The 23,466-nt window shown below is 32.6% G+C and overlaps 2 protein-coding genes and 1 long non-coding RNA gene across 3 annotated transcripts in view; all 3 read left to right on the top strand.

Annotated features, from left to right (window-relative positions):
• Nucleotides 1-6,025, top strand: part of LOC149895580 (monocarboxylate transporter 12-like) — a 32,736-nt gene extending 26,711 nt beyond the window's left edge. The window contains exons 16-18 of the mRNA XM_090118932.1: nucleotides 3,253-3,326; nucleotides 4,081-4,227; nucleotides 5,714-6,025. Coding sequence (XP_089975058.1) covers nucleotides 3,253-3,326; nucleotides 4,081-4,227; nucleotides 5,714-5,838 — 346 coding nt within the window. The 3' untranslated portion in view covers nucleotides 5,839-6,025. The remainder of the gene's footprint in view (nucleotides 1-3,252; nucleotides 3,327-4,080; nucleotides 4,228-5,713) is intronic.
• Nucleotides 342-1,774, top strand: LOC149895581 (uncharacterized). Its single transcript, XR_016458481.1, has 3 exons — nucleotides 342-806; nucleotides 956-1,129; nucleotides 1,470-1,774. It is a non-coding gene; the product is annotated as an uncharacterized LOC149895581 (long non-coding RNA).
• An 11,664-nt stretch (nucleotides 6,026-17,689) lies between the features above and the next one.
• The window catches only part of LOC149895578 (solute carrier family 2, facilitated glucose transporter member 1-like), a 37,201-nt gene continuing 31,424 nt past the window's right edge, over nucleotides 17,690-23,466 (top strand). Inside the window, exon 1 of the mRNA XM_090118706.1 lies at nucleotides 17,690-17,899. Within this exon, the coding sequence (XP_089974832.1) occupies nucleotides 17,894-17,899 (6 nt within the window). The 5' untranslated portion in view covers nucleotides 17,690-17,893. The remainder of the gene's footprint in view (nucleotides 17,900-23,466) is intronic.

The following is a 23,466-nucleotide window of genomic DNA, read 5'->3' as shown; positions in this document are numbered from 1 at the left end:
CTCCCAAATCATTTGCACTTAAACTTTCAGCAGAGAATTCTATCAACTTCGTCTCATCATAACTTTTACCTCGTTGGGAGTTATTCATGTACCTATCTTTGTCTTTGTAATTTCGGGGTCAGGGAGCTTCGCGTACTCTGCACAATGTTCTGCTGTAAGTTATATAAAAATTACTTCAATTAAGTAACAATAATCAAAACAGACGAAATCATGCAAAAACCAAAACTTTATTCGTAAAAATATATCTCTGTAGTCTGTTATCATAAATCGTCCTTACTCGTACTTTATCTTACCTTGCTATTTCAATATTGCTTTTTCGCACTTTCTCATTTATCCAGAGATGAGATTCACATATTTAAGTTTATGTTTAACTGAAATTTTAGTTATTAATATGAATTATTAGGACAGTGACATGACATTTTGATTTTTGACGTTTAATGTTCGATACAAATCATTACGACTTGGCCTAAAAGCCTCGTAGCCAAGCCATTAATCTTAAAAAAATAGACAAAACTTCGGAATTCATTCGCTCTTTGGACATTGTAGGCAATCGTATAGTAATCATGTTGAAAAGGCTCCCGGTACCAAAATAAAGTAAGATTATTTTGTGAACTCAACAAAACAAGGTTGTTATTATAAAAATGGCGGTGATTGAAAATTAAACGTCAAAAATCCAAATGTCATAATCACTGTCCTCGTATTATTATCTAAAATTTGGATAAATCAAATTGAAAAATTGCGAAAGATAAGTAATATGCATTAAATAATGCATGAAAGAGGCATGAAAGAGCAATTGAAATAGCAAGGTAAGATAATATACGAGTAATAAATATATCTAAAACATTGGACGATTTATGATAACACAGATATATTTTTACGAATAAAGTATTGGTTTTTGCATGATTTCGTCTGTTTTGATTATTGTTAATTGAAGTAATTTTTATTTAACTTGCAGCAGAACATTGTGCAGAGTGCGCGAAGCTCCTTGACCCTGAAGTTACAAAGACAAAGGTACATAAATAACTCCCAACGAGTTAAAAGTTATGCTGAGACGAAGTTGATAGAATTCTCTGAAAGTATAAGTGCAAATGATTTGGGAGTTCACAAAAACTAGAGCAGCTGGTCAAAAGTAAATATTTATATTAATTTATAAGCAAACCTACTTATCTATGTTTGGTTAGAAGCTACTTATATTAAAAGTTTTCTAAGGCATTGTACCTACACATTTAAGTTTTTTTTAATACAATATTAAGAATTGCAAGATAAACAACTAAAACGTTGAAATACTTGAAAAATTATTAACAAATAAGGTATTTAACAAACCATACCGACATTGTTTAAAAAACTTCTTTTTAGACGTTTACATACACCATGACAAGCCCTTTAATAATAAAAGTAAACATATTAAATGTACTTATTAAATTTTAAAGCAACAAAGAATCAGTTTAAGTCCAATTTATCTTTCACAGTTGTGTTGATTGCCGGCTTGCCCAAACATTGAACAAGGAAGTACCGGCTTGGGAGATGATCATGTGGTAGTGAGAACTTCAAGTTGGGGGAGGCGCCACCATGTCTACACTTAAAATATTCATATTTGTATCATACATCTAAAAATGTAAAAATTTAATTGTACCTTAATATAGTACCTACATTGTTTTCATTTAAGTTTAATAAAAATGAAATTAAAAGTATACATAAGTGCTGCAAGTTTTTAAATTATTTATCTACTCTTTATTGTGCAAATACAATAATTGATTTAAATTTAAAATAAAAATATAAATACCATTAATCTATTAGTTTAGTAATTATTCATTGTGATGTAAATATAAAGTTTTTGTTAATTGCATTTTAAGTTTTAAAGGCTGGTACTATAATTAATAAAACTTAATTTTTTTTAATCAAGGGTGTTTTTAATATGCTATTTACTTACAAATTTGGATTTGAGTTATATATATCTACCTAATTGTTTTTAATAAATATTTAAGCTAAATAGAATTGAATCTAATTTCGAATACTTCCATGTTTTATCACTTTTTTTTATATAAATGATATCAAGAGAAGTAAAGGAGCAAATGATTTGTCAATAAATAAATAAAAAGGACTAAATAAAGATTTTGGATTTATAAATGTTTTTTATTGCACTTAAACATTTAAAGTATGATATTGCTTCCTATTGAAAAAAATATATTCATGTTGCGCTGGCACTATGGCTTCTTGAATACTATCAATGCTTCCATGTGGTTACTCTGGGTAATCTTATTCCTAGTGCTCGGAATTGATTGTAGAATCTGGAAATAAATAATGGTTTTATTTCTCAAAATTAAATGAGATCCTTAACAACAGATTACATAAGTATAATATGGGTAGTGTATTTGAGTGTAGATTTACTTTTATAGTCTTATATTCTATATAGGTAAATAATAACATGATGAAATATATTGAATCATGAAGAAATAATAAACAATCTTTTATAGATTTACATTAAGTATTAGATAAAATTTATGTTTAGGGAATAAACTGTAGAGTTGCATTTTATTATACAGAGAAATAACAAGTGGAGAATGTGTACATAAACAGACGTATTTTTAAATAGATTTGCATTGGGTATGGTACTTACACAGATAAATCTGTAGGTTATATTGTATTTTCAAATTGTTCATATGATGCCCCCATATCTCATAGGGACTCGTGATGATTACGCACTTGTTTACTATTTAGGTACACGATTCTTCTTAAATCAAAAGGTTTGAAGCCTTTTCTTCGAACAAGCCGATGTAAAGTTCTATTATTATCTGATAACTGTCAAATTGTCAAATAGATCGCAGTTCGCACCGGTCCCAATAATTGAGTGAACTATTACGAGTGACGTCATCAAAATTGCTAGAAAAACAAAATCAGTTTAACGCTGCAACAAGCTTGCGTTAAGGGTGTCACGGTACGAAAAGACATAGTAATGTTATAATAAGCTTGCTATAAGAGATGCCGGTTACCCCCCAGAACTTTAAAACAAAACAAAGATAAAATCCGGACGAAGTGAATTAAAATACAAATAAAAAAAGACGTGTGTCACTCGGGGACTGCCGCGGTAAAGCTATTGCATGCTTTGCCTTCAAGCCACACCTCCGCGCCCGTCCCCGTGGGGAGCGTGAGGTTTTTTCGTTACGCAATTTCTGGATTCGGTCCCCGCGCTCAAGGCCCACGATAGAAGCTATGCAATAGCTTAATTAAAAAAACATTTTCCTATTATTTCAGTATACTTGTTGCTGGTATCGCAGTACTGACATTACCCAGTTTATCATCGTGGTGGGCTCTTGCGATTGCTTCAGGTGTTATAATTTTTCTATATATTATTTAATGAATGAAAATTATAAATGTATGAAAGATAAGATGAAATTATGCTTTACTTTTTATTAATCGAACAACTACATAGATAAAAATCTAAGTATGTGAATAAACGAATGGTGACTAAAATAAATATTAAAAAAATATTAGTACGAATTTATTGTTCCAAAGAATATTGAATGAATTCTCGAATGAATCAATGAATGAGTTATTGAACGAACGAATGTATTAATGAACGAATATCCTTTACACTCTAGATACACATCTATACTAATATTATAAAGCTGAAGAGTTTGTTTGTTTGAACGCGCTAATCTCAGGAACTACTATTCCGATTTGAAAGATTCTTTCGGTATTAGATAGCCCATTTATCGAGGAAGGCTATAATATATCATCACGCTAAGACCGACAGGAGCGGAGCCACGCGGGTGAAACCAAGAAGCGCAGCTAGTCACTACATAGTATAAAACAAAGTCGCTTTCTCTGTCCCTATGTCCCTCTGTATGCTTAAATCTTTAAAACTACGCAACGGATTTTGATGCGGTTTTTTTAATAGATAGAGTGATTCAAGAGGAAGGTTTTAGTATATAATTTATTATGTTTTAGACAAAGCGGGCGAAGCCGCGGGCGGAAAGCTAGTAATGAATAAATCGCGTTTAAAATCCGTTAAAATCTTAAATTTCTACATTCATTCAAACTCACTCACTCACTCATTCCTCTATCCTTTTTATATTCCAGGAGCCTACGGCCTCTGCCTAGGCTGTTGGTTCCTCCTAGTCCCCGTATTACTAGCAGATGCATTTGGTACAGCTCGTATAGCGTCATCGTATGGTCTAGTTAGAATGTTCCAGAGTTTGGCGGCCGTTTCTGTACCGCCTACAGCCGGTGAGTTAAATAAATAAAAAAAAATGTATGCGTGTACACACGTAAGAAGTGAAACTTCTTTATGACCTTAAAAATGTCACAAGTATGGCGTAACGCAAAAATGTCACGCGTACGGCGTAACGCAAAAATGTCACGCGTACGGCGTAAGGCAAAAATGTTACACTAAATTTTTGTCCAACCCCGATAAAGAAGTTTCACTTCAAAAAAGCCGGGTTGCACTGGGGGAGTGCCGGCAGAAGTGAAAACTTGATTATTAACGTTGAGCATGTTTGATATTTTGGAATGGTATCCGTCTTACGCTTTTTCGATCAGGTCACGTGTCCTGACGCGAGTTTAAGATTTTATACCCATTACAGAAAAAGTGCTCAACGCCGCTAAAGAAGTTTTCACTTCAATAATAATATTATTGAATTTATTTTTGTGTAAGTAATTGATGTATATTAAGGATGCTTTTCCAGCAATAATGTTCGAGGATGTGTAGCGAGGAATGTATTTGTGAATAACCAATAGTATCGCTGCAAACTAAATGAAACGTTATGATTGGTTCTTTCAAACACATTCCTCGCTACACATCCTCGCACATTATTGGCGGAAAAGCACCCTGAATAAAAAAGACGTGTGTCACTCGGGGACTGCCGCGGTAAAGCTATTGCATGCTATGCCTTCAAGCCACACCTCCGCGCCCGTCCCCGTGGGGAGCGTGAGGTTTTTTCGTTACGGAATTTCCGGATTCGGTCCCCGCGCTCAAGGCCTGCGAAAGAAGCTATGCAATAGCTTAACAATATTCATTTTAACATATTTTAAATTTCCACTTGTTAACTTTTTAAAAATCTCAAATGATCCGTAACCCTTATAAACCTTATCGCTGAACGGTATATTCTTCCAAACAACCTAAGCAATCATTATTAAAATACCCTTGATATTTTTTTAGAAATATATATCACACTAGCGGCCCGCCCCGGCTTCGCCCGTGGTACATATGAAAAATAGATGTTGGCCGATTCTCAGACTTACCCGATATGCACAGAAAATTTCATGAGAATCGGTCCACCCGTTTCGGAGGAGTATGCAGACTAACATTGTGACACGAGAATTTTATATATAAGATTTACCGATTGACCGGTTGGCTTGGTTGGTGACCCTGCCTTCCAAGCCAGAGGTCGTGGGTTCGATTCCCACCCGGGCCAAATAATTGTGTGATGAACATAGATGTTTGCTCTGTGTCTGGGTGTTAATTATTATCTATATAAGTATTTATTTAAAATTTATGTATGTATGTTTATCAGACATCTGGTTTCCATAACACAAGCGAAAGCTTAGTATGGGATCAGATTGTGCCGTGTGTGAAAATTGTCCTGTAATATTTATTTATTATTTTTTTATTTATTTAAAATCCGATAATAATTCTTAAGTAAGTAATTTCTAAATGTATTCGCCTAAAATCAGACACAAGAAAATACCACTAATATTTTAATTGCATTTTCAGGTTTAATTCGTGACGTCACAGGCGGATACTCCTGGTGTTTCTATGGAATGGGTTCATGTATGGTGCTAGGCTCGATTCCCGTGATAGCATTCCACATTGCTACGAAGAATAAGGAAAAAGAGTGAAAAATTAAAAATAAAATATGTCTGTATCAATGTCACCCGAATTGGGTTTTGGCGCGAAAACATTTGACAAGTATAAATTATTGTCATGTAAAAAAAAAAAATTTCGCGCCTTTTTTAGATCATAGATAAAACTAGATAGTGTATCTGTCTGTATTATTGTTGTATCTAAACTAGTAGAATAATTGTGAATAAAAATACAGCCACAGATACAACCATTTCTTTATTTCTTTCTTTCATTTCAAATTCATTCTTCATTCTTTCATTTATGATTTAAAACAAGGTCATTTTAAGAGCTTTTGTAGATAGAGCAAAAAAAGGCTTCTAGAAATTAGAAAGAGAGAGAAGATCGCTTTACTCTGGCGGTCTCTTTCTCGCTCGTGTAAAAGAGGGAAAAGCTAAAAGGAACTTTAAAAACTTTTATTAGTTATTTGAATTAAAAGGAAATACATATAGGGTACCGCGATTGTGTCTCTTTCTAAATATTTTTCTAAATATGTTTTGTCCAACTCTGTCTTGAATATCCTCCTTATGTTACTATTTGACGACTGACCATAAAATATAGATGCATATTATTACTAATATAAAATATGTATGGTAAGATATTCACAATTGTTCTGCAGTTTTTAATCTGTGGTCTTTCTAGTGACATATCTAATCGTGTCTCCTTTCCTGTCAAAATTAAGCGCAAATCTCTAAATGTCAAATAATTTTAGTCCCAAATACACATTAAATTATGGGGCCTTATTCATAAATAAATTTGTGTTAGAAAAGCTTTTACAATTATTATTTAAATTATCTTAATCTTAATACTATTATAAAGGCGAAAGTTTGTATGGATGTATGGATGTATGGATGTTTGTTACTCTTTCACGTAAAAACTACTGAACCGATTACAATGAAATTTAGCACACATATAGAGGGTAACTTGGATTAACACATAGGATAGGTTTTATCCCGGAAATCCCACGGGAACGGGAACTATGCGGGTTTTCCTTTGAAAACGCGGGCGAAGCCGCGGGCGGAAATCTAGTAGAAATATAAATATACTAGATTGCAAAAAAAATGTATTTTGTGTGATGGAATTTACTCCATTGATAGCTTATAGCTAGGAATTGTTATTTAAATTGCTTTAATAGTAACTAGTAATGCAAAAAAATATTTGAAATTTCATTTCTGTATCAACTTCAGATGCGAATTTTTTTGTTTTAAGAATGAAAACATAAGGCCACCTGTCCATCTGCAAGAAAACTTCCGCAACTAATGTCCGACAGTCTGTCTGACAGCAACTTGCAAGTCTACTTGCAGGTGGAAACGCGGCCTTAGACTTGCAAGCTGCAGACAGACTGTCGGACATTTCTTGCGGAAGTTTTCTTGCAGATGGACAGGCGGCCTTAGTTTCACAAGTTTTAGATATTATGCTTATCTGTCAGTTAAAATGATAAATTTTCGAAGTGTAGCATATCCGTGGACCGGGACTTTATGAAGTCGCAACTTGCACGTTAAATTGCAACACTTTTGCAACAAATGCGTGTTTTACAAATTGTAATGTCAAAGTTTTGACATTGTAAAATTATTATATTACTAGCGGTCCGCCCCGGCTTCGCCCGTGGTACCTACATGTTTAAACTATCCTATCTCTCAAGTTGGATCGAACTGCACATGGTGTGCGAATTTTATTATAATCGGTTAAGTGGTTTAGGAGTCCATTGAGGACAAACATTGTGACACGAGATTTATATAATATATTAAGATGTGGTTAACTAGACAAACAACCCGTACGAATTATCTTGAGACCTAACCCGATGACGTTATTCTCAATGTAATTTTATAGGCAAAATAAATAAAATAATGGAATGTAATTCAAACTAAGTAAGTACCAGCGTATACGTAGTATATTATTATTAGTCTGTGGTACCAGTTTTACTTACTTTGGGTAGTAATATTTTAAAGGAAAAACTAATATATTGCATGTGTTGCATTTCAGCCGTGTCTTAAATTAACTCGTTCGGGTTATAGTTATATTGCGACAAATATGTGTTTTACAATTATTGACATTATTGCATAATTGCATTGAGCTATTATTACTACGTATAGAGAAGACACATAGAACAAAATCTGTGCTGCAAGCGTGGTGGCGCGGGGCGGTTAGTGAGTCATAGATTAAGCGATGTCATCGACTCACCGCTCTAGAGGCGACACTTTGTAAATATTCTGCCTATTACTTATTAATAAAAACAATCAATGTAACGAAAAAAAAATATATGTATATATAATTAATCTTATAAAGTAATTATTAATAAACTTATCAATTAAAATTTAAAACCAATCAATGTAATTGTCATTCTTTTCTAAATGTGTAAAATTATTATTTTACACTAAGTATAAAAATTATCTATACGTCATCTAATATTACTATCTAAACATCTTTCTTATCCGATGCCATTTCTTAAATTTTTGGCGGGCGCCATTTTGCGTCATTTGTCATAGACTAAAATATGACAAATGACGCAAAATGGCGCCCGCCAAAAATTTTCCTCGAACCAAGTTTTAAAAATGATTATCTAGTTAATTACCGATGAAAAGTTATTTTTAATTGCACTTTGCCGCATTACTTGAATTATTATTAGTTCAATATCGTGATACATTCGAGGGCATATTTGATTAGTTTCATGGTTTTTTTGCTTTAAAACAAACAAGACATGAACTGCATCGCGCTAAAGGGACTGAGTGCAGTGTGGCCGGTTGACCTCTGTTGAGCGGAACATAAGTGATGTAGGCGGTGTCTTCTCCATACGTAGTAATAGTATCTCAATGCATTATTGTAATGTCAAAGTTTAGAAACATTTTGACAATGTAAATTTATTATCTACTAGCGGTCCGCCCCGGCTTCGCCCGTGGTACATGTTTACGTTTTCTCTACATAAGAACCATCCTCGTACTTCAAGGAATATAATAAAAAAAGAATTATCGAAATCGGTTCAGCCGTTCTCGAGTTATGCGCTTACCGACACATTTTGCGATTCATTTTTATATATAAGAAAGATGGTGAATTAGACGTAATTATATTGTAGAGTAGAAGAATATGCTTTATTTGCAACACAGTTGTTAAGTTAACGTCGTATTTTTTTTTAACAATTTAGATAGCTTTATGAATAGGCCGTTATCTTATAGGCCGAGAGATACTGACAGAAAATATTCGCTCATTTGTACAAGTATGGCGGTTCTTCAGGCAATGACAATATTTTTTGTTAGTATCTCCTGGCCTATTATGTTATTTATTCCATGACTTAAATACATAAATAATTTGTAAAGTTTCTTCTTCAAGTAATATCGCCCTAGACGTTGTTTATTTTTAATACAATTTTTTTTCTTGTATGTTGTAGACAGACATCTTTGTATAAGGGCCTAGAAGAGAAATAATTCATGCAGTACTTTAAAATAAATAAAAAGTGCGTGTGCGCCGAGCACACCTGTCAGAAGTGAAACTTCTTTAGCAAGATTCAAACATACCAAAATCGTCGCCCTACTCCATGACCTGACGGTATTGCCATGACGCGACCTTGAAATTTTACTCTCAACGCGCCTAAAGAAGTTTCACTTCTATAAAATAAACAGACTTGATGTAGTAAATAAAACAAAATCACGCGTGTAGCTATGTTATTTTCTTAGCTTAGAACATTTCTAACATTTTTATTGAATGTTAAGAATGATATGTTATTGTTAAGTTAGATTCCACTTACTTAGTGATAAATGTCTATGGTTTGATTTTATAAACCACTAGCTGCTCCGCGCGGTTTCACCCCCGTGGCTCCACTCCTGTTGGTCGTAGCGTGATGATATATAGCCTATAACCTTCCTCGATAAATGGGCTATCTAACACGGAAAGAATTTTTCAAATCGGGCCAGTAGTTCCCGAGATTAGCGCGTTCAAACAAACAAACTCTTCAGCTTTATTATATTAGTAGGATAGAATTACTATATTTTATTTAAAGATATCCTCGAATTATGAAATTATGTTTTTGCGTATTAAGTTTAATTTGGAGTCTGATTGAAATAAGTTTTAATTGTATGTTTTATTTAATAAGCTTTTCATTCATTACTTATAAAATATAAAAAAATGTGTGCGTGTACTAGTGTACACACGTAAGAAGTGAAACTTCTTTATGACCTTATTTTTCAAAAAATAATTTACTATATGCAACTTTACAGAAATACGTCGAATCACGCGTGGTAGGGATAAGAAAAAGATGGCGCGTAGGTAACGGAAAAATGACACGAGTAACGAAAAAATGTTAACTTAATTTTTTTCAACCCCGATAAAGAAGTTTCACTTCAATAAAACGATCTCATATTATTATAAATAAGATCTTATTGACTGAAATATAATATAGTTAACTTTAGAAATGTACTGATCAAAATCATCTACTATGTAAGTAAAAATTTTACATTTTTTTTTTGCTTTTTAATATGCACTTATAGAAGTCGCAGAAAATTTTACGATAAAATTTATTTAGTCGAATTATGTTGACATATTTCATTCACTTAACATTATTTTATGTTAAAATTAATATATTGTTTTTATTTTATTATCTGTGTTTAATTTCATATTATTTCCCGAACCCGTCATTTTCTTTTACAATCAGAATCATATTTAAAACTAAATAATTCTTGCATTATCTGAATATATTGTGTTTATATTAATTACTAGCGGTCCGCCCCGGCTTTTCCCGTGGTACATATTTCACAATAAAAAGTAGCCTATGTTCTTTCTCGAGTATCAAAATATATCCATACCAAATTTCATGTAAATTGGTTCAGTAGTTTAGGCGTGATTGAGTAACAGACAGAGTTACTTTCGCATTTATAATATTAGTATGGATTTAAAAATTTATGTGATTATAATTATTATGATTATTATTTATTAAAGAATAAATACTATCGTTATGTCCAGCCCCCTAGTCAAGTGGCTTTCTGTTAGCGTAGCGTTCAATAGAATAGACTACGAATGTATGAGATTGACGTAACCTGTAGATACGTTTATCTACAGCCTACGTCAATCTCATACATTCGTAGTCTATTCTATTGAACGCTACGCTAACAGAAAGCCACTTGACTAGGGGGGCAGGTTTTTATTTAAATCCTTAGTTCTACAATATATTGAATGTTTAATTTTTCTGGAATATATTAGAGGAAAATAAAGTAGTTACAGCCTATTAACATTTTAAAAAAATATGAAAAACGTTTTTTTCGTGGTAGTTATAATAACACACTAAATTGAGGAAATGGAATAGATTTGTAAATTGTAAATACATAGTAACTATATGGGATATTAAATTTTATCTGCATTTTTTTAAGAGCCTAACTACATTGAGAACATTCGCCTTGTCTTGATTCATATTTCATATACTTACAGATGTATCATGTCAATGAATGATTTTACAAATTAGTAAAATAGATTACACGGAAAGTTATCTAAGTTTTCACTTTTCATACATTACGTAGTTTATCTTTTTATATGTATAGGAAAGATGCTTATAGATGTAGTGGTTTTTGGCTGTGTTATTTTAAAAATGTTCTTAAAAGGAATAGTTAGCGTACCTATTTGTTTATTAAAGTGAAACTTTTAGTACATCGTCTCAAACTGTTTGGTCTGTGTAGCGCATGTCGCGTGTATCGCGGCTGCCGAGTAGGTATACCTATATAGGTATAGGTATACCGACCGTCACGCGACATGCGCTACACAAAGCAGTGTTCGGAACCGTTCGACCAGTTTCACTTTTACCGTGGTTTCATAAAACCACACAACATTTTTAGATTTTAGGTTCTAGTCTCAATTAAGGGGGAGTCTCGTAAAATGTTACGGTGCGTTACAAGGGGGAATGTGTTATGTAATACCACAGAATAATAACTAGTAACTCGTTTGTAATACTTGAACGCTCCCTTGTTGTTGTTATCGGGTGTTTAGAAATGTAAAAATACTTGTAGATTATAGTATTATATTTTAGACAGTCATCGCTTGTACCTTAACATAATTCATTTTCACGCGTGGTAAGTACCAAAAATAGTTTAATTATATTAATTTATAAAATAAAAATAGCATATAAAATGCACTGATCTCTTATACTATGTTTTATTAATGACCAGATGCGCCCCGCGCTTTTACCCGCATTACTCCGCTCCTGTTGGTCTTAGCATGATGATATAAAGCCTATAGCTTTCCGATAAATGGGCTATCTAACACCGAATGAATTTTCCAAATCAGACAAGTAGTTCCTGGGATTAGCGCGTTCAAACAAATGCCTTGATCTATATTTGTTATTATCATAGCCAAAAAATATACATAGTGACCAAAATAAAATATTCCAATTGCCAAAAACATTGTAACTAATGTAACGCGATTAAATTTAAAGTTAACATTTAAAATACTGAATGTGTGTATATTTACTACATTTAAGTCATAATAAATTAAAAACTTAGGTAATTGATCATTATAGTATTTTCTTGTGTTTGATTTACGTGAGTATTAAACATTTAGAAATTAAACATTTTAACGTATTTTAAACGCGATTTATTCATTAATATAATAATATTATCCCAATGTTTCGCACTTCGCAGCGAGTGTGTATACGGGATAATAATATTACCTTAGATTACAAAATAAATATTACATATTAGTACAATGAATAAATCCGTTAAAATCTTTAATTTCTTAATAATTATTCTAAACTATAATGCCAGTAACAGACAATTTTGTAGAGATGATTTTTTTTGACATGTGTCAATTTTCATTGTTTTTGCAATTTAAGAAAATGGATGTGTTTATAGCACAGGTTTTTAGTATATATTTTGTAGATAGTAGGTACATTTAAGGTACATTTTATTAGCCTTAGTATCGTGTAATATTATAATTCATGTCAGTTAAGTAGGTTATAGTATATAAGCAGATTTTGTAAATCTTAATTTTATTTTAATTTCTATTGAATTTATCTATTCTATTGATTTTACCTTTATCTACGCATGCTTTGTTCGTTACATATTATTATATGTAATTGTATTAATTTATAAGTAAAATAATGCAGTTGGCCTTTTTAATCATAATTAAAAGTAATTAGCCGAACGTAATGTAAGCTAATAAAACTGGAAGACTTAAATAAATATCAAAGAATTTAAAATAAGTTTTAATTTACAAGGGACGCGACGTAGTGATTAAGAAAAAAAATTGTTCGTTATAATTTCGTTTTTTATTGCAGCGCCATCTATCCGTGAATATGAGCATAAACAATTTGCTTCGATGTCTTTTAACCGACTTTATTAAGAAAGGTCTTATATATACTTTATTCAGTCTATCATTGTCTAATACTTGCTAATAACTGCTACGTTACATATAATTCACTCATGTTTTATTTTGTTGAATTGTTTACCTTGGTAAAGTCGGTTAAATATATCTATTAGATACAAGAAATATTTAAAATAACGATCCATTTATAATATTCACACAAGTTTGATTGTTAACATCGTGGACGTGGACAAAAGATTTAGCTTTAGGATTCTTAATTAGAATTTTGACATAGTTTGACATATTAATGTCAAAAATTCGTGGCATTGTAATTGGAATGTATTTAACATTTGTTTTATTTGCAAAATCAGCATATAATTGTTCAGATTAAACTATTTCGACGGATTAAAAATTAAAATCGTCATAAATAACCGATTTAAATCCGTTAAATAGTTCAATCTCCATTATACTTATGTATGTTATAATGTATTTGATAATGAAATATATTGATGTGAGAATAAAGTAATTTAGTAAGTGCATTTATTGTTTATTTTTTCCCCAAACAATTTTGATTTTTTATTACTTAGTTCAGCCTTTCCCAACCTATTCCAAATGCGGATCCCTAGCGCCACCTTACCATGACCCGCGGACCCCCTAAAAACGTATTCTTATTAGACAATCTATATTATTTTAAAAATTGATTGATTTCTTGCAGTGTTTTTGTATGAAATAGCCTAGCCACCCATCACTTGACAGATTATCCATCTTAAAACTGAAAAATACAAAGTCAGGCCGTCAGAATAGTCTAGTCACTGCGTGTATAATTGTTTAGTGGCTTTCGTAATTTTCTTGATTTCTCTGCGGACCCCAGGTTGGGAAACGCTGCCTTAGGCATGACTGATCAAAATAGGTTCAGCTAATTTCGTGTGAGCTACAGGCACAATATTATGTCATATTCGGCAAGGCAAAAGACGCGGGTTCGAATCCCGCCTCGTGATTTACTTATTTCTATTTTTTTAATATTTCTCATTTTTAAAGCACTAGGCTTTCCGCCCGCGGCTTCGCTCGCGTTTTCAAAGAAAAACCCGCATAGTTCCCATTCCCGTGGGATTTCCGGGATAAAACCTATCCTATGTGTTAATCCAAGTTACCCTCTTTATGTGTGCTTAATTTCATTGTAATCGGTTCAGTAGTATTTGCGTGAAAGAGTAACAAACACACACACATCCTCACAAACTTAAGAATGTATAATATTAGTAGGATAGGATTTGAATGCTATGAAACTAGATATCAAATACAAGCCAAATATCTAGTCTAATAATATAAAGGCTAAAAATCGAAATATCCCTTATCAAACGTAAGACCACACGTCATGTAGAATGAATGTGTGTGTGCATTTTTTCCACAGCGTAAATACCTAATATGGGTTATACACCGCCGATATTGAAAGAACTATACTTTCTGCTACATTATTATTTATTAAGTACACAATTATTTTATAGGGAAAATTTCTATTTGTTACTTTGATTGAACGGGCTAATCTCAGGAACAACTTAACCGATTTCAGAAATTCTTTCACCGTTAGATAGTATACGTGCTCCTTTAGTCCTATACATAAAATGCTTACCACAGAACAAGTAATATAGGATGCTTACATATGCTATATATTATATAGAATAAACTAAAGCTGCTATAGGTACTGTAACCACGAAGTCGGGGCTAAAATCAAACCATTTTAACCATTTTATTTCATGTGCCCGTGACTTTCGCAAACAGGCCACACCTATAACATAAACTAGGTTTATTTCCACTAAAACTCGTTACATTATTAATAATCAATTAAAACGAATCAAGGTTATGAATAATTATTTCGGTCCGTATCAACATCCTGCCGTGACGCGATGACAAGCCCCCGCAGTTTACGCTTCAAGCGATACAGCGCTGTAAAATTGGCCGTCTAACCAAAACTTTTATAATAACTAGCTGTGCTCCGCGGTTTCACCCGCGTGCTCAGCTCCTGTTTGTGTTAGCATAATGATATACATATAATTATATATATATAGCCTATAATACCTTCCTCGATAAATGGGCTATCTAAAAGAATTTTTCAAATTGGACCAGCAGTTCCTAAGATTAGCGCGTTCAAACAAACAAATTCTTCAGCTTTATAGTATATATAGATTTCTTATCAACCAATAGCGACCCAGGGTTTCACCATGGATAATATTTTAATGCTAAGACCAATAGGAGCGGAGCAATGCGTGTGAAACCACGGAGCACAGCTAGTTAATACCTAATACATATGAATTTATGACTTGATAATTCCAGGATTAGTAATGCAGTTCAAAGTCCATTTATTACATAGGGTAAGGTAAGTTAATGATACGTCATGCAATGATCACATAATGCTCAGTGATACATGCTATATTAGTTTTTTACAAATATGTGCTGACACGTCATGCTTCAGGAAAAATATAACTATAACATTATTAATCTGGAGGTATCTGTCTGTTGAGTTTTAACTGCCGAACAACTGAAAGAATATCGATGCATTTTCATTTCTATATAGTTGTAAAAATAACCAATAAAATTAAAAATTCATTTTACTACATCATCAGCCCATTATGTTCTCAATGCTGGTACACAATCAGGCCGTAATCCACCACGCTGGCCAAGTGCGGGTGGCAGATGTCGTCGAACTTATTTGATCCAAACTCAAGCTCAAACTCAAACATTTATTTATTCAATTAGACTTCTTTTAGAAGCACTGTCGAATCGTCATACATATTTTAACAATTACCACCGATTCGGAAAGCAGTATCTATGAAGAAGAACCGGCAAGAAACTTCAACATGTCGGTTTCTCATTATGTTTTCCTTCACCGTTCAAGCAGTGTTATCAACATAATTTGAAATGAAATGAAATGAAATGATTTATTTTGTAATGAAATGATTTATTTGTATGAATTGTGGTTACAAAGCAAAGTTATAATAAATTTCACGTCCGCACAATTCGCCAACAATTGGCATACAAATATTTAAATTTTATAATTTAAACTAATTCACGTGAGTTATTATTTCAGCAATATATTATTTACATTAGTTCATTTTACATTATAAATTATAATATAGCAATATGACAATTTGATTATTACATTCTATTACATTATAATTGATTTCTTACGTCAATTTTGTCAAGCTAGGTTAACATTTTTATTATTTATACCCAAACATGACGTAGTTTTCCATAACAAATAGTTTGAAGACCATAATTAATATCCTTACTAATGTAGAGCTTATAGTGGCTTGATGAATAAGGAATTAAAGTTATTTCAACCGCCGCCTTGGTACCTCCTTGGTTGACGCGTGAGCGTAGAACCAAGGGGTCCTAGGTTCGATTCCCGGTGGAGACGTAGAAAAAAATGTCTCGGTCTGGCAGGACACAGAAGGCTGATCACCTACTTGTCCCTAAAGAAAATGGATCAGTGAAACAGATGTATGCATAATGCATCTGCCCCTTATCCCACTTGGGGACACGGGACTTCACTTTAAGTTAAACAAAAACATACCGGCCGAATTGATAACTTCCTCCTTTTTTTGTAGTCGGTAAAAAAAACCATAAAATGTGAGTCATTTAAAGTATGATAGAATCGTGTGCAACAAACACGCATGTTAATAGTGACCTTTGAAATTCTAGAGCTGTTATTAATTTCCTTAACAGTTTATAGGAAAATTGTTGTTGCGTAGGTGTGGCTTATTATGGTATTTCTATTTACGCAAACATATAATCATAATATATACCTGCATTTTCAAATATATTATTTTTTTGTAAATTACCGGTGGCTACGCCCACTTTGTCTAAAATCTAATAATTATTAACTAAACTGAACTACTTACAATCTTCCTTTGAACTACTACTTATTTTAAAGAAGATAATATTAAAATCAGATGCGAAGATCTAACCATTCATAGAGACCTAGACAAACAGCGGGAAGCGACTTTACATTGTAATGTAGTTAAGTAGTGATTATCTCAATATACTTTTATCATTCAGGGGCTTAAAAATCATTTTCGACCTAATAAGTAGCCATTGTCAGACTGAATATCAACAAAAAATAATAAAAAACTTTCAAGCCGTCCCAGCAGTCTAGCAGTTCGGTTACAAACCCTGAAACGAAGCCGCGTGTAAAAACTATAGCAAACAGTTAACCGTAAATTAAATAGTACATTAATATATTTATAGTAAGTACTTTATGTCAATGCAGCGTAAAGCGCTTAAGAGCGTGACCGCTTACTATTTTTTAAGCTACCGTAACAGCAGTTGTTGCGTGTAGTATTCCAGTTCACTAAGAAAACATGTCATCGCGCAATTTATTTTAGTCCCTAACCCTTACGAAATACGGAATATTTTCCTATGAATGCTAGTTACTATAAATTATAATTCTCTGCGAATGAAATTGCACCCTAATTTAATTATTATAAAGTTTATTATTCCTTGTGTAGGTACTGGAATGTATAGGACAACATCCTATCCATATCCACAACCGGTTCAATGACGTCACTGACCACACAGACCGCGACCACGCGACGTCCGCATCATTCCAAATTCGAATTTCGGCTGCCGCGCTGCTTACATGCAATATCGCACGTTTGCCGCCAAAAAGGATTAAATGTCATCTTGACATAATTTTTTTTTAATTTGTGCTGCACAAAGGTTTTAGTGGTTTTGTGTTTATTGAAGTGAATAGTGAAAGTTGAACTTGCAAGCTCCGGTTACAGAATGGCGGTAAATTTTTTTCAGCTTTTTTTTTAGCTATTCTGTTTATATGTTTACGTTACAGTTATAATATTCGTATTCAGTTTATTAATTTTTATTCATGATAGAGCGTATTGTTTCTTTAATACAATAGTAGCTCTACATAACAATATATGAATTATTAATACTTCGCTGACCTTTAAACTATAATAATGTCATTTTTATTCGTTCGATATAGAATAGATCTAAATCCTTACAATTATTAATCTATACTTATATTATAAAACTGAAGAGTTTGTTTGTTTGAACGCGCTAATCTCAGGAACTACTTAGTACTTACTGGTCCGATTTGAAAAATTATTTCGGTGTTAGTTCATTTATTATTGAGGAAGGCTATATGCTATAATATCATCACGCTAAGAACTAAGGAAAGATTTGACTTCTTATTTGTTACGATTTAAATAAAAACTACCTATTTTATTTACAAAATTCATTTACTATAAGAAAATTTTATAGGCTTTACATCTCTAACGAGTCACATTAGCTCTATGTTTAAATAGAGCTCTATATTATCTATATTAATATTAATTAGCTCTATAAAAATAAGTATAGAGTGTGAGTATTTGTGACTCGGTAGATCTCTACCGAGTCACAAATATAAAATTTATAGGCTCTACATCTGTAGAGCCTATAAATTTTCTTATTACAGGTCAATCATGACAAAGGCAGAGGCAGTGGCTATATATTATGTATATCTATACTTATACTTATCACTACATAGTATAAAACAAAGTCGCTTTCTCTGTCCCTATGTCCCTTTGTATGCAAATCTTTAAAACTACGCAACGGATTTTGATGCAGTTTTTTTTAATAGATAGAGTGATTCAAGAGGAAGGTTTTAATAATTTATTAGGTTTTAGATAAAGCGGGCGAAGCCGCGGGCGGTAAGCTAGTAATATTATAAAGCTGAAGAGTTTGTTTGTTTATTTTTCGCGCTAATCTCAGGAACTACTGGTCCGAGGTGAAACATTCTTTAAGTATTATATAGCCCATTTATCGAGGAAGGCTATAGGCTATATAGCATCACGCTAAGACCAACAGGAGTGGAGCAATGCGGGTAAAACCGCGGGGCACAGCTAGTCATAATAAACAAGTTTATTTCAGTGTTTTGAATTACAAACACATTTCGCATGTCATTTATGAATACAAAGAATGAATAATAATTAATGTCAACAAGTGAAATGATACTTATCATAAACATAACTATAGGTAAAAGATACCCGTATTTTTGTTACGTCACATGCTTTTGTTAATATTATTTTTATTTATATGGGGTTTATAAATTAAAAAGCTATTAAATCTTAAAAAAAATATTAAAAATAATATAGTGAAGCGGGAATCCAACCCGCGTCCATTGATTTTCCGGATCGAGACTCAGATTTTTAACATGCTTAGTTTTTTGCTCATACATATTCTCTATTCATACATATTATAAACTAGTGGTCCGCCCCGGCTTCGCCCGTGGTACCTACATGTTTAAACTATCCTATCTCTCAAGTTGGATCGAACTGCACATGGTGTGCGAATTTTATTATAATCGGTTTAGTGGTTTAGGAGTCCATTGAGGACAAACATTGTGACACGAGATTTATATAATATACTAGCAGTCCGCCCCGGCTTCGCCCGCGGTACATATTTACGTTTTCTCTACGTAAGAACCATCCTCGTACTTCAAGGAATATAATAAAAAAAGAATTAACGAAATCGGTGCAGCCGTTCTCAAGTTATGCGCTTATAACACATTTTGGGATTCAATTCGTTTCATATATCATTTTGAGTCGGTCCTACAAAATAAATGTCATTCCATAGAATTAAAACAGATAATTATAATAATGCATTTAAATTTTAAATAATCATTTGTATGAATACGGAAGTGAAACGATTGCAGGATGTTCTCATTGTTTTTTATTTACGCAAGTGATTTTGGGTGTAAAAATGTTTTATTTCAGTTGCACTCATTCGAAATGTAATCTACTAACACACATGTAAAAACTGGGGTTATATTACATTTTATTATGAACTAGTATACCGCCCGCGGCTTCGCCCGCTTTGTCTAAACCCAATAAATTATATACTAAAACCTTCCTCTCGAATAACTATATCTATTAAAAAAAACGGATCGAAATCCGTTGCGTAGTTTTAAAGATATAAGCATACATGGGGACAGAGAAAGCGACTTTGTTTTATACTGTGTAGTGATGATGATTACCGGTTTTTTAAGACAAAAATATAACGCGTTGATTTTGTTTTCTAATTTAATAATTAAAAAAATTGACATCTGTCAATTTCGCAAAATAAAAAAAATATCATCTTGGCGCGCTATTTCGTTCCAACAATATTTACGTTCCAAATTTAAAAGTGACGTAAAACGTACGCAGATGATATTTGCGCTACTCATATGGCTGCAAGGAGATTTATCTAATAAATTATAAGTTAATCTTAAACCAAATATTAGGTCATTGATACTATAGCTTGTTGTCCCTTTTAGTTTTAAATGATATTATCCTATCCTATCCTACTAATATTATAAATGCGAAACTTTGTGAGGATGGATGTATGTGTTTGATTGTTACTCCTTCACGCAAATACCTACTACTGAACCGATTACAATGAAATTTAGCACACATATAGAGGGTAACTTGGATTAACACATAGGATAGGTTTTATCCCGGAAATCCCACGGGAACGGGAACTATGCGGGTTTTTCTTTGAAAACGCGGGCGAAGCCGCGGGCGGAAAGCTAGTCTATGTACATATTACAATCAATGGTTTGTGTGTGAGCATTTTTGGTAGTTTTCCTATATTGTCATAATATGAATAAATGTTCATGCCACGTGACACTGTCGCGTCTACGAAGAATCAATAAGAAACTCGATATAGACCTATTAAATGTTTTTCTGTCCATAAAATACAATGTTCATAAAAAAAGAAATTACTTTCCTGTCCTCTATATTATATTTTACTAACTGCTCACCGCGGTTTCACCCCCGTGGCTCCGCTCCTGTTGGTAGTAGCGTGATGATATAATATAGCCTTCCTCAATAAATGAGCTATCTATAATCTAACACCGAAATAATTTTTCAAATCGGACCAGTAGTTCCTGAGATTAGCGCATTCAAACAAACTCTTCAGCTTTTTAATATTAGTATAGATTCGAATCCTACAAATAAAAAATAACCGAAGCAGCGGGCATCAATAGTTTGTCTTTTTGTTCAAGGCATGAGTAATAGTGATGTAACTTGTAAGAGTCAAGGTCTCTAAGGGTTTTTGAACTCAGTATTAAGTTTAATGGTTGGTACTATCATGATTTATACTTATTTTATTCATAAAATTGTTTTTTTATGGGTTTAGGGTACATTTTTGTATACTATATGAAAATATAAATAGGTACACAAATAAAAAAATAATACCTAATTACAGAAATGTATATACAGTACATTGTACGTGCGTAACTTCCAAACGTGAAACGACTCTACCTTATATTTACCTATGTTTTTTTTAAAGTGAAACTTTTATTACATCGTCTCAAACTTTTTGGTCTGTGTAGCGCATGTCGCGTGTATCGCGACTGCCGAGTAGGTATACCTACTCGGCAGCCGACCGTCACACGACATGCGCTACACAAAGCAGTGTTCGGAACCGTTCGAACAGTTTCACTTTTATCGTGGTTTCATAAAACCACACAACATTTTTTTTGGTTTTGTTTGTTCTTGTGAGAGCGTACGGTTAGTAAAGATTAAATTTAGTCAATTTTAACAAAAACTGTTACATTTTTCTTTTTAAAAATTCCTAGATAATAATGGTATTTAGTTACTTTGCCATTTTTTACTAAAAAAACAACAATTAAATAACTACGCAAAAACTAGATATGTATTTAAAAAAAGTTATAATAACTCTAGTTATCCAAAAAAAAATTTCTGTAAACTGCTAGCTTGGCCTTGTGTATAAAACTTTAAATACATATAAATAACAATATAGACTATTTAAAACTGACATGTTTTCTCCAAACATTATTGTGTCCATGGCCTTGAATTTAAAAAAGAAAAAGTTGACTCAACTGTCAAAAGCTCAGAGGAAATATTCCTCTGAGGTCAAAAGATAATGTCAAACTGTTCAAGGTCAACAGGTTATGTCATATATTACGCGGTTATGTAAATTGGCGGGTTTATGATAAAATCTTCAAATATGGATACTAGTTCGTTAAACATAACAATAATTTGATAGAATTTTGAATTCCTAGTTCCTAAATTGGCTTAAAATCGCTAAATATTATAAAACAAAGCTGTCAGTCCGTCTCTACTCCATATGTATGCTTTCTTGAAAACTTCACAACGGATTTTGAAGCGATTTTTTTTAATTTCTGGATATAGAACGGGCGAATCCGCGCGCGAAATGCTATAAGTATCTAATTTATAAAACGCCAAATTGACTGACTGACTGATCTATCGCGCACAACTCAAACTACTGGACCCTGTGACTGGACCTATCCTTCTGAAGTTTGAAATATTGCAGATTGCATTGAAATTAAAGATTTTAACCGATTTTAAACGCGATTTATTCATTGTATAATAATTCCCACGTTTCACACTAATACAGCCACATAAAATTAATAAATCGTGTTTAAAATCAGTTTAAATCTTAATTTCTAAATATTGCAGATATCCATTAGTGATGTAGGCATCGGCTTTTTATTAATTATTAATTTATTAATTAATTATATAATTAGCCGCATTGAAAAATCGGCCCTAAATTAATTATATAAATATATAATATCATAGTTTTCTTTAACTCGTTAAAAATGATGAATTGTGCATTTTAATTATTTATTTTCTAGAGTATTCCATTGCACGAATTATGCATTCCGATTTACGTGAAATATTTTAATTGTCAACTTTAACCCCTATGAATGACCTCGAGTTGGCTGTTTATTTTCATACGTTACATTTCTATTAATTATTGTACTAAATAACTAATACCATTTATATTAAACTAGCTTTCCGCCCGCGGCTTCGTCCGCTCTGTCTAAAACCTAATAAATTTTATACTAAAACCTTCCTCTTGAATCACTCTAAAAAACTATCTATTAAAAAACCGCACCAAAATCCGTTGCGTAGTTTAAAAGATTTAAAAGCATACATAGGGACATAGGGACAGAGATAAATATTAAAAGGTAATTAATAAGTCAAACTTAACTCAACACATTTTTCTTGTAAAAACAACTGAGTAGGATATAACTAATATAATTTATTACTTTAAAATAACCGTTAAAATAATAACGTATGCAACAAACAGAATATAACTAATAATATCTTTGTTTAAAAGTTCTCTACCAAGAATCGATATCACAGGAAATATATTATATGTATAACATAACAGTAGATCCCGTTACGAATAAATTGCCCTAGTAGTGTAGTGGTTAGCGACCTCATTTCGTGAAGGGCGTGGGTTCAAAATACAATATCTATTACTAGCTTTGCGCCCGCGGCTTCGTCCGCGTTTTCAAAGGAAAACCCGCATAGTTCCGTTTCCCGTGGGAT

Source organism: Colias eurytheme, chromosome 31 (genome assembly GCF_061535395.1).
Source record: "Colias eurytheme isolate Ceu_HAF_F1 chromosome 31, ilColEury1 Martin Lab GWU primary, whole genome shotgun sequence".
Taxonomy (NCBI): domain Eukaryota; kingdom Metazoa; phylum Arthropoda; class Insecta; order Lepidoptera; family Pieridae; genus Colias; species Colias eurytheme.
The sequence above is the reverse complement of the archived record's forward strand: the minus strand, read 5'-3'. Positions and strand labels throughout refer to the sequence as shown.